This window comes from Mauremys reevesii, linkage group 13 (genome assembly GCF_016161935.1).
Source record: "Mauremys reevesii isolate NIE-2019 linkage group 13, ASM1616193v1, whole genome shotgun sequence".
Taxonomy (NCBI): Eukaryota; Metazoa; Chordata; order Testudines; family Geoemydidae; genus Mauremys; species Mauremys reevesii.
Window position 1 is genome coordinate 26780098 of NC_052635.1, and position 14309 is coordinate 26794406.

The 14309-nt window shown below is 41.2% G+C and overlaps 1 protein-coding gene across 5 annotated transcripts in view; it reads right to left on the reverse strand.

The window, feature by feature from the left end:
* Nucleotides 1-14309, reverse strand: part of PTPRT (protein tyrosine phosphatase receptor type T) — a 698170-nt gene that overhangs the window by 417989 nt on the left and 265872 nt on the right. For all 5 annotated transcript variants that reach the window (XM_039498533.1, XM_039498528.1, XM_039498531.1 and 2 more), the window contains 2 exons: nucleotides 12375-12490; nucleotides 8572-8746 (listed from right to left, as the gene is read on the reverse strand). In XM_039498533.1, the coding sequence (XP_039354467.1) occupies nucleotides 8572-8746; nucleotides 12375-12490 (291 nt within the window). The remainder of the gene's footprint in view (nucleotides 1-8571; nucleotides 8747-12374; nucleotides 12491-14309) is intronic.

Below are 14309 nucleotides of genomic sequence, written 5' to 3' on the forward strand. Positions count from 1 at the left end.
AGTTCTCTTGTCCTGCCATGCCTACTGGCATCCTCGCTCGGGTTAGTCAGAGCAAAAAGTTTATGACTTTTACCATTTATTTTCCTCAGAGTTTTGCTGCTCTCCATGAATGCATAAACTAGGGATTTATATCATGTGACCTGCATCCTCTCCCAGCTTTCTCAATGCCTAATCAAAATCAGCTGTCTAAAGCTCGGTCCAAACAAGATGAAGGTGATGCTGATAGGACAAAGGAAATGCATGGAATAACTTGCCTCTCTCTAACATCCCCTGCTGTTGGAGGCATATGCCAAGAGGTTTATTAAGTCTGTCTGTATCTTTGGGGCCCTTTTGCATTCAGTGCTATCAGAAGTCCAAATAGCCACAGTGGCCAAGAATCTCATTTCCATGTCTGACTTGGCAAAAGATTGTGCCCCACCCCATCTGACAGACCTTGCCACAGTAATCCCACAAATCCATCACCTCTAGGCTTTATTGCAACTCCTATCTAGGAATGAAGCCACACCCTGAAAGAGTTCCAATGGGTACAAAACACACCAGCTTGTTTTCTTAGCGGCACAGGTCATTGTGAACACATCACACCAGGGACACACTGATATTCAAAACCCTGCACATGGACGGCCCCAGCTACATGAAAACACCCCTCCCTCCGTGACCAGGATTTCTCAAACAGCTGCCATGATTTCCACACGAATAACCCACATTTCCACATGCATCCGAAGAAGTGCGCTGTAGCCCAGGAAAGCTTATGCCCAAATAAATTTGTTAGTCTCTAAGGTGCCACAAGTACTCCTGTTCTTTTCACATGAATAATGAAACTCACCCAATCAGGGATAGCTCAGATGTGTGGGAAATAGTCTAGTTCCAGCTCTTGAGAGCTATGGAACTCAGTCCTGCAAAAGACACTGGCCAGAGACATCGCTGTATTCATAACTAAACACAAAACTCATTTGATTTAGCTTTCCCTCAAATTACACACAGACAAACAGCCATATAAAGTAATTATGTTATTTCTACTATAGGCTGTAAAGGAAGACACAGCTTGATGATGAGGGCTGTAAAAGGTAGATAGAAAAAGTTGTGGTTCTGTATGGTAAAGCACCCTGAATTGCAGGCACTCATCTGGGCTTTCTTTGAGCAGCATGCACTATTTGGAACAATGGAGTTGGGCACAAGAACTCCCAAGAATGGGCTCATGAAATTTCTACTTTGCATCAGATCAGAAATACCATGATTCCTGCTTTGCCCCAAGCCTGAGTAGACAGGCTTAGCATGGGGTTGCTGCAGGGCAAGGGGATGAATCTCTTCACCTGGTCACAAAGAAACTGTTGGGCATCTCCCAGAGTTTCTGTGACCCCATTCTACATAGTTTCAGACCTTCCTGCCCTAATGTATTAAATTAACTGACATGTATTCCTCCCACTTGGTCCAATATTTTAGACATAGTAATAGGCAATAGTAATATATACACCTCAACCCCAATAGAATGCGACCCGATATAACACAAATTCGGATATAACGTGGTAAATCAGAGGGGAGCCCTAGGCCCTTTAAATCCCCGCCCGAGCCCCGCTGCCAGAGCTTCGAGGGTGATTTAAAGGGCCCGGGAATCCCCGCAGCTGCTGGAGCACCAGGCCCTTTAAATCACCCCCGGGGAAGCCGGTTTAGTCTGGAGTGGTGGATTCTCTCCTCCCAGACCAGTTTGTAGAATCATTTGCTGGAATGAAAGAAGGGAAAAACCATGTGTAAAAAAGTTCAGATGTGGCAGAATGGTGAGAGGCTGAAATCTCTTCTTCCCCTTCACACCATCGCATACCCACCTAATGAGTAAAATTGTGTACTCCATTAACTAGACCATTAAAACAGTCTGTGAAATGAAGAATCTAAGCAATTAGCAGTCAGACCCAGAGCTCAAGGAAGTGAGCACTGTATTTCCCCAAATCCGTTGAGGAAGCTGATAAATGAGCTGAAGTGGCTTTCTTCAGCCAGTCAGCAGCAGCAGCAGCAGAGCTGTTCTCACTTGTGAGAGTAATTTCTGACACAGCAAAACCTTTACAGACAGTTCACACAAAACACGTTACCTGTGTCTGCGCGAGGAGCTTAGATGAAGCAATCTCATTACAAACTGTATCAAATCTACACTTCTCATGGTGCCAAGCATGCAAATTCTAAGACTGAATCTAATTTCACATACAGGAAAATATACAGAGAGAGATAGCAGCCAACCCTAGGGGGAACCCTCATTATCACAGCTCAACTGATACTGCAGGTAGTGCCAGCCCAAGAGACTTTTTCCTGTTCCCAAGGTGGTAATTTTGAAGATCTTGATTAATATGCTTTACTCAGGCAGACGAATCCAAATCTATCCAGCAGCTTTTGCAGTCTGGGTGACTCAGATAGGAATTTTCATGTATTTCACTTACTTAACTGAACTTTATTATGCCTCATAGAAAAAATATTTGAAGAAGAATATTAAAACTTAAAATGCATGTATTCCTGAGCAGGACTGACCTCATCACCTGAATGGTTTATAGGTGACTGGATTGGGTTTTCCAAACTATAGAAATGGTGCAATACATTGCTATAAAATTTTTCAATACCTCATTTCACTTCCATAGTCATCCCTGAGATACATGGATTCCGATCTCACTTTCTTGGTGCACTTGCAGTTCTTAATCTGTTGCATTATTGTGCAATTATGGGGATAGCAAGCCAGTTGTAATGACTATCTTAAACCTGAATAACTGGGGTGCAGAACTATCCTTTCACCAAAGAACTGAAAAGAGAAGAGTTATTTTCAATTCCATTATCTCCACCTAAGCCTTTTATTACATATAAAATGATTGGAAATTTGTGGGCATCCTAGATGATGGCGCGTGCTGTATTTATCAAGGACATTAAGCCTTCTTTTTTGTGCTACACAATTTACCCATGTTGGCCTCCAGGACACGCATGCCCTGCTGTCATGTGCATGCATTGCTCTACGCCATATACCCTGGCATGTTGTGCTTATAGTTTGTCTGCATATCTCAAGAAAATATTTGAGGACGGTTATATATGATAGGTTCAAGTATAGCACAAATAAGATCTCAATAACGGAGGGGAGTGATATTCTTTAAAAAGAAATCACACTTATAGCTTCAGGTATGGTGTCTTTGAACAGCTCTGGTAGTGCAAGAGGACCATAAAAAGGCAGCTTAATCCACCTTCCTAGGAATTCCCTGGCTGACATACGGCTGACAAATGACTACCACCCTCTCTGCCCCAGTATCAGAGACTTAGCAGGGCAGGGTTAGGTATGGAGCATAGACAGCATCCTTGTGCTACACCAATTCCAAGCTCCTGGATCCTTAGGGTGCTCTACCTGGACAGCTCCATGAATCAGGGCAGTGCAAAGGTGTACAGCCATCTCTCACTACCACCTCAATTCAGTTCCTGTTCCAAATACAGCTCAACCACACCTGAGGATCTGGCCTGTTACCAGTTACTCCCTGATGGCCAGGATGACTCGAACACCACAGAAAGGGGAGGTGGGAAGGAAGCCCAGAGTTGGGTCAGTTCTTTAAAAAAGGTGCATCATTATTTTACCAGCATCTACACCGATTTACTTTACGAGTAAAAGTCCCACTTTCCTACCAGTTCTCAGTGTCCTCCAAGTGTGATCAAAGTACTTATAGGAGGCAGACCCCAGCCTATGCCCAAACTCTGCTAAATTCAGCACCTGCTTTTCCTCTCTGCCCATATTCTGCGACTGGGTCTGTTCTCTGGAGCAGTTTCTCTTCCCCCAGCAGTGCATCCTAATTTGGAGTTCCCTCTCCTCCTGCCGCGCCTAGAATAAGCTGGGCCTGTGTTATACCAGCACCCTAGATCCCTCCTACTCCCAGGCAGGCTTAGCTAAAGATCAGTAGTTAATTGGAGTCATCTGGACACACCCTAGTTCTATTTCCTGGAGTAATCAAACTTTGTACAGCTACTTCTTGGTAAATCTAGCTTCTTAGCTATCTTGGGTTTTCCCTTGCCTTTTTCCCCCAGTGACAGTTTCCTCTGTCATGTGGTCCTGCGTGTGTATTTTATGTCTACAACCAGCTCTTCATAAGAGTACAGATTTCTTTTAAGGTGTTTAAATAATTGCCATGCTTTTCACAATAGAAGCTCTTGATTCTGCCTCTATTTTTTTTTTCCTGCATGTAGTGTACAGAGAAGACTTACTGGCTCAGGTCATCAGTACAGTCTTCTCTGAGTGGTTGATGATGAGTTAATAAATTTAGGATGAATTAAAGAGTAACAAGCAGCACCACTGAAAAGGGAATGAGAGGAAACAGCAAGCAAAGCCCCTAAAAAGAAACCACCTCAGCTTCTTGCTATACTGAAGGCATCAGCCCCAAGTGCCTGAGAACTCAAAATATAACTGAATGATAAACATAGAGCTGTCCCAAATATCACATCCGAGATTACAGACTTTATATCTGTGTTGACTAACCAAACCCTTGGAAAAGCAACTAGGGGAAGTAGGAAGGGAACCAGAAAACACCCTAGGTGGTATGTAAAGAGCTTTGTCAAACCTCTCTATACATGTTCTAGTAGATGGGGAATAGAGATTTTAGGAGAAATTAACGCCCTGTGAATTGAGACAATTAACATCAAACAGAGGCAATATAATGAGGGAACTTTATGGAGAGCAACATTCAAAGGAGAATTGGTTAGAGCAAGCTAATCTATATTCACTGCAGTATTTCCTGATTATCCATTATCAGATGTTCTGAGCCCCTCATACCAAGTTACTCCAGAGAAGTAGTCATGGGGCTTTGGGGGAGTGCAGGAGGGAAGGGTGTAACAATTCAGAAACACTGATATTTGAACTGAGAATAAGCCCTACTCCATTGACTTTTCCTCAAAGCTTAGAGATTTCCCCCTAGGGGCTCTTATTTACTCTGCACTCCACCCTAACCAAAGCAGTACAAGCTATCTTTTGGTACAGTGACTCGCAGCTGCATACAGGAGTCTGGAATGGATCTGAAAGGTGTTTTATACAGAAACCAATAACCCCTAATCAGACTTTTTTGAGAGGTTTAGCTGTGGGTTTCTCATGTTTTTCAACAATAATCTTCTATGTAGTTTGTGACTTGAGCAAACCTATAGCTATTTGTGGTTTTGCAGCAGAATTACCTAAAATGTGGTACTGACACAATGAATAGCAAGTGTGCAAACCCAGATAGAACAAACCCAAAAAATATGCTTGCCTAAATCCATGCGGAGCAAGACTTCCAGCTTCCACACAGCTCTAAAGCTGAGACACAGAGAGGCTAAGTAAAATTAATGGAGTGGTTAACAAGGCCACCCGGCTTGTCAGACAGAGCTGAAAATCGAACCCACGAGTCCTGATTTCTCATCCCTGGTTCTAACAAACATTGCCAATCTGAAGAAAAACTAGAAGATACTTATCCTGAACCTCTCAAGTCATTTCTAGACTGCACACACTCAACAGCATTCAGATAGCAATCAGTCAACCAAAGAAAAAAAGTAATGTATTTTCCATATAGTGGTGACAGCTGTTTATAAAACACATTATGTTATGTATGAACATCCTCTACTGGATGGAATAGTCCTGGTTTGTTCAAGTGCAGAGGCTCCCTATATCAAAAGAGCTGCTTCTTTAGTTCCTTAAGTATAGATCTATGGAATCAAAGTGCCCAGCACAGCAAAACACCTAAGCACGTGCTTAACTTTAAAAACATGTGTGATACTTCTGCTTAGTGTTCCATGCCTCTGCTTAGTGCTTAAAACAGGATCAAGCTCAAAGAGTGAAAGTTGTGTTCCTGATACTGCACGTACGACAATAGTCCATGACAGCTGGGCTGTATTTTGCTGTACTTTTGTTCTAACTGTACATAATACATACAGACTATTTGAAATATTTTGAAACTGGCCAAAATTCACACTATTTAAGGTAAGTGGTAACAATGTAGTTTAGGTGTCTTTCCAACATAGCTACCAGCTTATGCAAAATTTTGTAGGTCCTTAAGATTTTAGGAGAAATCTGTATCAAACTGTTCTGCCATGTATGTTTTATGCGCTATAAAATTATTCATTTTCTGCTGTACAAGACCCAAGGAAAAATAATCGCACCACCACCAAATTTGCCGTACTCAGGCAAAACTCCCACTGACTTCATTTTCCTTTCGTTAGTTTTGCTTCTATTCCATTCAGAGTAAATATACAAGGCAATTAAATTCTAGCAATATATTACATGTGTAACAGTGACAGACCTTGAGTTAAGAACTAGAAGAGCATCCTAATCCCATGGAAACACCAACACTCCATAAAAGGTGTATAATGGAATGATATATGTTAGGCTTCTTCGATTGTTTTGTTTCTGTGAAGAGAGCATGTATGTGTTTTGTCAGTTACCCAAGACTTATGCCAACTGATACAGAAGCCTGGGATATCTCTACAAGTATTAGCATAATCAGTGATGGGATTGCAGAAAGGGTTTTTATGAGTAAAAGCAAGGTATCATCTGAGTATAAAATTATTGCCATAATTTTAAACTCAGACATTTGTTTCATAAGCTTATCACTAAGGATTGCAACTATTTTACTGTTGTTCTAACTTTGTTAGACACCTGGGATTGCAAGAGTTCTTATATCACACAGAGTGTTTTATTTAATTTCATTGGCCAATTTATTTCCTTAGATGAAAGCCTGCCATTCCCATTTTAGTCAATGGGATTAGTAAATGTATTCAAAAACAGAATCTGTCCTTCTGTATTTATCAGATTACATGCATATGCTGCAGAGAAACATGAGTTCTTCTTTTCCTTGCCAAAACAATCTGACAAATCTTATTCATAGGGAGGTAAATTGAGTCCTGCCAGAAGAAAAAAAACAACTTTTAAATCTTGCTCTTTGTTCAAGCAACACCACATGCGTGTGAAAGAGAAAGAACGAGAGACAGAGCATTAGCCCAAATCTAGCGAGTTTAGGGACAAGATGGTCAATTGAGCAAAACTTCAATTACAGACTAATTTAATGTAGACCCAAGTACATTATTGCAATTCAATAAACATCTCTTTAGAATTAAGCGATTCCAATTTGCTTTCATTTCAGCTGTGTGCACGCATTTAGAATTTGTTATTATCCACACCAAAATTAGTCAGATTCTTTCAGAAGCACTGATCTGTGCAATCCCAAAGTGACACCACTGGTGCATGGGACTAATCTCAAATCAACCACTGAAAAATGTACCCATTTAAAAAAAAAGGAGCAAGATTTGGCAAAATAATACTTTATTAATGCTCAACTATCTCTCTTTATTAGTTCTTCTACCATCTCATGATCTAGGTGTCTAGGTACCTGTGTAACCCTAGCAACAAATTTATCAACAGCTCTTCTGCTGGACACTTCATCCATCGGTATTTACAACTTGCTCTTCCAATCATCTTACCTTCCTACACATCACACTGCCAAAGACTGAAGACATGTGTCGATCTGTAGTATATTGTAGCTGTGGTCAGATCAGTGCAATCAACCCAGATTCAGGGGACAATAAAGGTGACTTAAAGACAACTTTGAACTCTCCCCTCCTGATCTCTCCTCAGGTGCCGCTCAAGATCTGAGCCTGACTAGAAACCCCCTTTCCCTCGTCGAAGTAAGTTAAAATCGAATAGACAATTAATGTTTTGGGATTTTGTTAAAAAAATAAGTTTGCATGATAAATGACAGTTCACTCAGTGAATCCTGTGCGCTCTGAACCTACCCCGTTCCAAGCTTTTTGGGCAAAGGCTGACTATTTTTTTGGTAGTTGCAAAAAAAAAAAATTGTTGGGCAGTTTCAGCCACACTGACACAGGAGTGATAATAGATAGCACTGGAACAAAGACCTAGCTGCAGTCCTCCTCAGTTAGTATTGTTGCTCACTTGGCACCTCAGGGCAGCAGAAGAGCCCACCCTGACGCCATTTACATAGCAGCATAGAACACACTATGGCACCTTGACAGGATTATTTGTGCCTTATAAAATACTGTTAGGGAACAAAGCTTCAATCTAGAGGTGGTCAAACTGTTTCATGGAAAAAATTTAAGTATCATTAAAAATACTTATAAATGTTAAGGGGAGGGATAGCTCAGTGGTTTGAGCATCGGCCTGCTAAACCCAGGGTTATGAGTTCAATCCTTGAGGATCTGGGGCAAAATCAGAACTTGGTCCTGCCTAGTGAAGGCAGGGGGATAGACTTGGACTTGATGACCTTCCAGTTCCATGAGATAGGTATATCTCCATATATTTTTATATTTATGTATAATAGACATAATTAAAGGGCTGATAAACAGGGTGGTAGCCAGAGAAAGTTTCCCTTCTTCATTCAGTTTTTAAAAAGAGGACAAACTCTTCTGTAGTTTACACCCTATATTTTTCTTAACTTTAAAGTGCTATAAACTAATGAAGGAGGCAGATATTTAAGATTGTAAATATTACACACAGAACAGCTGCCATTTGGGAGAAAAAGGTACAATATCTACACACACACACACACACACACTGCATGATATATGTGTTGTTGGGTTCTTGCCACCTACCTTTCACAATTAATTCCGCATAGTTTGAAACACCAGAGCCACCATCCGAGCGAATGACACACCGGTATTTGCTGATGCTGCGCTGAGAGGTGTCTGCTACACTTACTGTAGCAGAAAACCGTCTGTGGTTGACCACCCTGGTGACCATTAACGCGGTGTCCCTTCCATTCCACTGCTGCCAGGGAAACCAAGAATAAAACAAGTGATGAGGATGTGGCTGTAAAACATGGCTTTTTTTTAAAGCTACTGACCAATTTTTGTTATTATATTTCATAGTAACACAGTTACACTTTTTTATTTACCTGAATCTACCATGATAGAATTTACATGGGTGCAAGTTTCCAACAAACCTCCAAATGTGTACCCACAAAATGTACTGGATACCTGTTTGTGTGCACTGACATGCACTAGTACCCTTGCATACTGATGTGAGGGGTTGTATATGCTTTCAAGTTTTGCGGGTATGTTTCTGGATTGCATCTAACAGTTTGACTCATTATACATACAGCAATGTCTAGGTAGGAAGATGATCCAGACTTCCAGAGATGTTCATATACAATGTATTTGCATGCTTAATTAGCATGTGCAACTACTACAAATGAACAGGTATTGTACAGCCTTTTCTTTGTGGATGTTCAGATGTGGCAGTTTGTTTCAGACTAATTTGAAGACAGACCATTTGCAAAATTTGGGTTGAGATCCACATTTAGATTTTGAACACTTCCAATTTTTGAAGATGTTCAGACCTTCCTGGATTTTGGTTAACATTCATTTTGGCTAATCTGGATTACCTATTCTTCACAACAACTGGAACTGAGGTAGGCGAAAGAACTAGGCAGATATGAGAGTAAGGCTGTGAAAATGTAGTGTCATTTTGCCAATTTCCAGCAGTGATTCTGGGTGATTCCAGACATTCTGGGTGATGTTACTTTCATGAAATGCTCCAAGTTTGAAGAGTGGTAAACAATTTCTCACTAGCAATAAAAATGCATCCCCCCAAACCCTTGAATCAGAGGCCGGTGGGCATATTCTCACATTACTTAGGTCAGAAACGTTTTTCCACACCTCTAATCATAATGGCAGATGCATTTGGCAGCAAGAATCCAAGCAAGTTAATGCTTAAGCAATTACACATCTCAGAGGGTGGCTAGATTACAACATAAAAAAAATTCAGACAAAATAGAACTGCAAGGATATGAAGGTGTGTGACAGCAGCACAGTTAAAGAGACTTAAGTTATTTTGTATAAAACATTACATTTCTTACTGACGCAAAAGTTTCTCCCATACTGATTTTCATCTTTTCAGCATTAGACAAACTGATTCCTATCCCCATCTCTTTCCCATGTTTAGAATGAAATTGGTATTTAAATTTGTTTTAAAAGTTTTAACTTAATTCCTTAGGCTACCAAAACCCCTTTGTTATTAAATCACGAATATCATGGCAATTCTGGCAATGGTGCGTACCTGTCTGCAGAAGCAGAAGGTTCTAGAAATATTGTTCTCTGTAGGCTTTATAATAATAAAGAATAGGGACTAAATTTTGCTCTTAAAACCCTAATGCAGCAAAGTTTAAGTTCAGTTGTCTTAAATGAGCCTTGCATAAGAACAGCTATACTGGGTCAAACCAAAGGCCCATCAAGCACAGTATCCTGTCGTCCAACAGTTGACAATGCTAGAAGCTTCAGAGGGAATGAACAGAGCAGGTAATCATCAAGTGATCCATCCCCTCACCCATTCCAAGCTTCTGGCTAAGAGAGGCTAGGGACACCATCCCTGCCCATTTGGTCTAATAGCCACTGATGGACCTTACACATGTGATTTGCTGAATCCAGACCTCAGTTGCACCAGTGTACAACTCATTTTTAAGTACAGTTGCCTTGCTCAGACTTAACGTAAGTACAAAAGCAGATTTTGACCCTGTGTGCATTTGAAGTACATACAGCAAAAGGAAGTCTTATTGGCTTCATTGGGAACTTAGTAGTTTAACACTACAGAGTTTAAAGGAAGAGAAGAATTATAGTATTTAAAGCCTCTATGCACAAAAAAGTTGTAATTTTAAGATCTGGAGCACTTTGAGGGCTAGAAATAATTAGTGTCCCTCAATGAGAAGCTGGAAGTCTCCCCTTTCCAGTTTGTTAAACCTTCCATTTCTAACCCTATAAGGTTGTGAAGCTCAGATCTTAAGTCTGTTACTGTACCCAGACTTCTGGTGCAGGCAAGCCGTGCTATGGTGCAGGACATATGGAGGAATAAGACCTTTTGCTCCCCTGATCCTGGAGCCAATTGTGGACTGGCTCAACCCCACAGTAACACAGAGCAATGGGGAGTTGGCAAGTGGGGGGAGGGATTGGAGCAAAAGGTGTAGCCAGCTTTGTACCACCTGGGTATTCGACCTAAGGAAAATCACTAGCTGCCTCTTTAGGGCATTTTTCCAACTGCTTTGTCTGCCGGTCCTGAGCCTGAGATCAATGTGCTTTGGGGGAGTGGGAGGGAAGAGATGATTCCACACAAGGTGGAAACATTCTTGATTTTTAAAATTGATGTATTATAATGGCAGGTGTTTGAAGCAGCTTGGGCATTCGATCTGGTAGGATAACTTTCAGGGGAGTCTGCTAGGGGGCAAAGGGCAAGTGAGATGATCAAAGGTGCATGATTATGATTTATGCTTAGTGTTGTGGAAATGCCTAGAGGTTAGTATTAGGGCTCAGTCATGCAACCTTTGACTAATGTGAATAAGTACTACTCATACAAATAAAGGTTGCAGGATCAGGCTACAGGTTTACTATGAATGTAACAGATTTGTTACATTTTCTATGGTGGCCCCACACAGCATTACCTTGAACTCTGAACTGCAACTTTAAACAAAGCAGTTTGGAATTTTGCCCCTATCCCTCAGTTCTTCCTCACCGCTATTCATTTTGACTATAGATGGTGTCATAACTATAAAGGGAAGGGTAACAACCCTCCTGTATACAATACTATAAAATCCCTCCTGGCCAGAGGCACCAAAATCCTTTTACCTGGAAAGGGTTAAGAAGCTCAGGTAACCTGGCTGACACCTGACCCAAAGGACCAATAAGGGGACAAGATACTTTCAAATCTTGGCGGGGGGGGTGGCTTTTGTTTGTGCTCTTTTTTTGGTGGTGGTGTTCGCTCTTGGGACTAAGAGGGACCGGACATCAATCCATGTTCTCCAAATCTTTCTGAAACAGTCTCTCTTATTTCAAACTTGTAAGTAACAGCCAGGCAAGGGGTATTAGTTTATCTTTGTTTTTTCAACTTGTGAATTTCGCCTTTGCTAGAGGGAGGTATCCCTGTTTGGTTGAAACTTTGAAACTAAGGCTAGAGGGGGTTCCTCTGGGCTCTTTGAATCTGATTACCCTGTAAAGTTATTTTCCATCCTGATTTTATAGAGATGATTTTTACATTTTCTTTTTAAATAAAATCTTTCTTTTAAGAACCTGACTGATTTTTCCATAGTCCAAAGACCCAGGGGTTTGGGTCTTTGATCACTTTGTAACCAATAGGTTAGGATATTATTCTCAAGCCTTCCCAGGAAAGGAGGTGTAAGGGCTTGGGGAGATATTTTGGGGGAAGAGGAACTCCAAGTGGGCCTTTCCCTGTTTCTTGTTAAATCACTTGGTGGTGGCAGCGTACCAGGTTTTAACCTAAGAAGGTAGAAATAAGCTTAGGGGGCTTTCATGTGGGTCCCCACATCTGTACTCTAGAGTTCAGAGTGGGGAAGGAACCTGACAGATGGTTAGAAGGAAAGACCACCAGCCCAAGCTTCATGGTACTTTACCTGGAGCCAGAGTTTGTCGTGCTGAGACCACTTCCCCCCGGCGATGCACTGGAATGTTGCATTCTGTCCCACATTGACCTCCACATTCTGCAGCCGCAGGAAGTGAGGCGCTTTTCCTAAAAAAAAAAATTCAAAGTATTACCCAGGTAGAGCACGATAGTAATTGATGGTGTCATGTAGCCACGGGAAGATCCAGGCTCAGCAGATCAGAGGAGAATGCCAGGCTTCCCCATTGACACAGTGACTTCACAAAGCAAAGCCAAGCAGTATTGTTTAATTATTTAACATGGGGAGATTGATCTTATGCGGTAAGGCCAGATGGCTCATGTAACCCTTTGGCACAATAAGAAAGTGTGCTAAGTATCAGCTCTACAACAGAAGTTCACAATTATTTCTAACCAGCACAGTTTCATTACTGTTTGCTATAAGCAAAGAACAATTTCTTCTGTGGAATGGGAAAATGTCACAATTTAAAGGGTCAAACATTCAAATAGTGAATTTGCAGTGAGTGATAGACACAAGTTTTCCTAAGGCTTTTTCAGGTTCACTGATTGTGAAGCAAAACCCTGGCATTTCAGTTCTATATCATTTTGTTGTTAGATTTTAAATGTCCATTCCCGCATTCACCAAAAACAAAACAAACATACCATGCACACACATACCACAACAGACCATTGACTTTTAGAACTAAGCAACAAAGCCAGGCTGTTTCGTGTCTGAGAATTAACTGAGAGGAAAATAAAGCATTACAAGATGAGCATACAAGGCTATGAACTTTATAATATTCCAGCTGACCATTTTTAAATGAAATTCACCTGTGCAGGTTGCCAGCACAAGGTGTATATGCTACTTCTATCCCTAGGCCTTGTGCTGTTTTGAATTTTATTCTGAGTTCATTACTAGATTTAGGACGATTTAAAAAAAATCCTGACAGATCAGTGCACATTATTATGACTAGACCGTCAATGGGCCATGTCATTTCATAGACTATATCCAACTATATTCCCAGGCAACCGCCATTAAGTACCTAGAAAGCCTTTATATATGCAGAACAGGTAACAGCATCTAGACACCTATTTACGTGCACATATGCTGGTGCAAACAAGTTTGGCGGACATTAACAGAGGCCAGTTGAAAAGTTGGTCCACTGTATGTACATGTCTGTACTGTATAATATAGTGTTTGCCATTCACTTGGATTGCAACAGCCCAACCAGCTAGCCTAGCGTATCCCTATACTATGATCTTTATAGCTGGTCAGTAGTTCTAGCAAAATCTATTGAGAAACCAGCCTTTGGCTGAAGGTGGATTATGCAGCCCTGTTACCTGAAACAGAGGCCTGAGCACAAATGAACAATGTGCTGCAGCAGAAGTTATAACAGCTGAAGTGGCTGGAGAACTGAGACATCTAGTTTTCCCTTTTGTGCATCCGTAGGGGCCAATTCTTTGCACGTCTACTGATTTTTAAGCTTGTCTGCCACACTTAAGCTATGAAAAAAGCAAAAATTAGGTGAAAATAAGGGCTAATAATGTCAAACCCCTCCTCAGCACGAGTTTCCCAGCAGTGTTCTTAGTAATCACTATTGTAAAATGAATGTGAGGCGTGAAAGCCATAAAAGTTCACATAACAAGTCACTGATATTTCAAGGTGGCTTTCATTCCTGGACCTCTGCATGGGACCCTCAGCAGTAGAGGGGTAAAGCATTAGGAAAGACTACAGGGGATTTATAGTTTATATGGAACACTATACCACACAGGTTGAAAAAATCCCCCAAAACAGGGTATGATGCACATGGTTTGGGCCACTTTATACTGCCATCAGTCTCCTTTTTAAGCTTGAGCTGTATGGAAAACTTAAAAACACACGGATAGCCATACTGGGTCAGACCAATGGTCCATCTAGTCCAGTACCCCATCTTCTGACCTCGGACAGTGC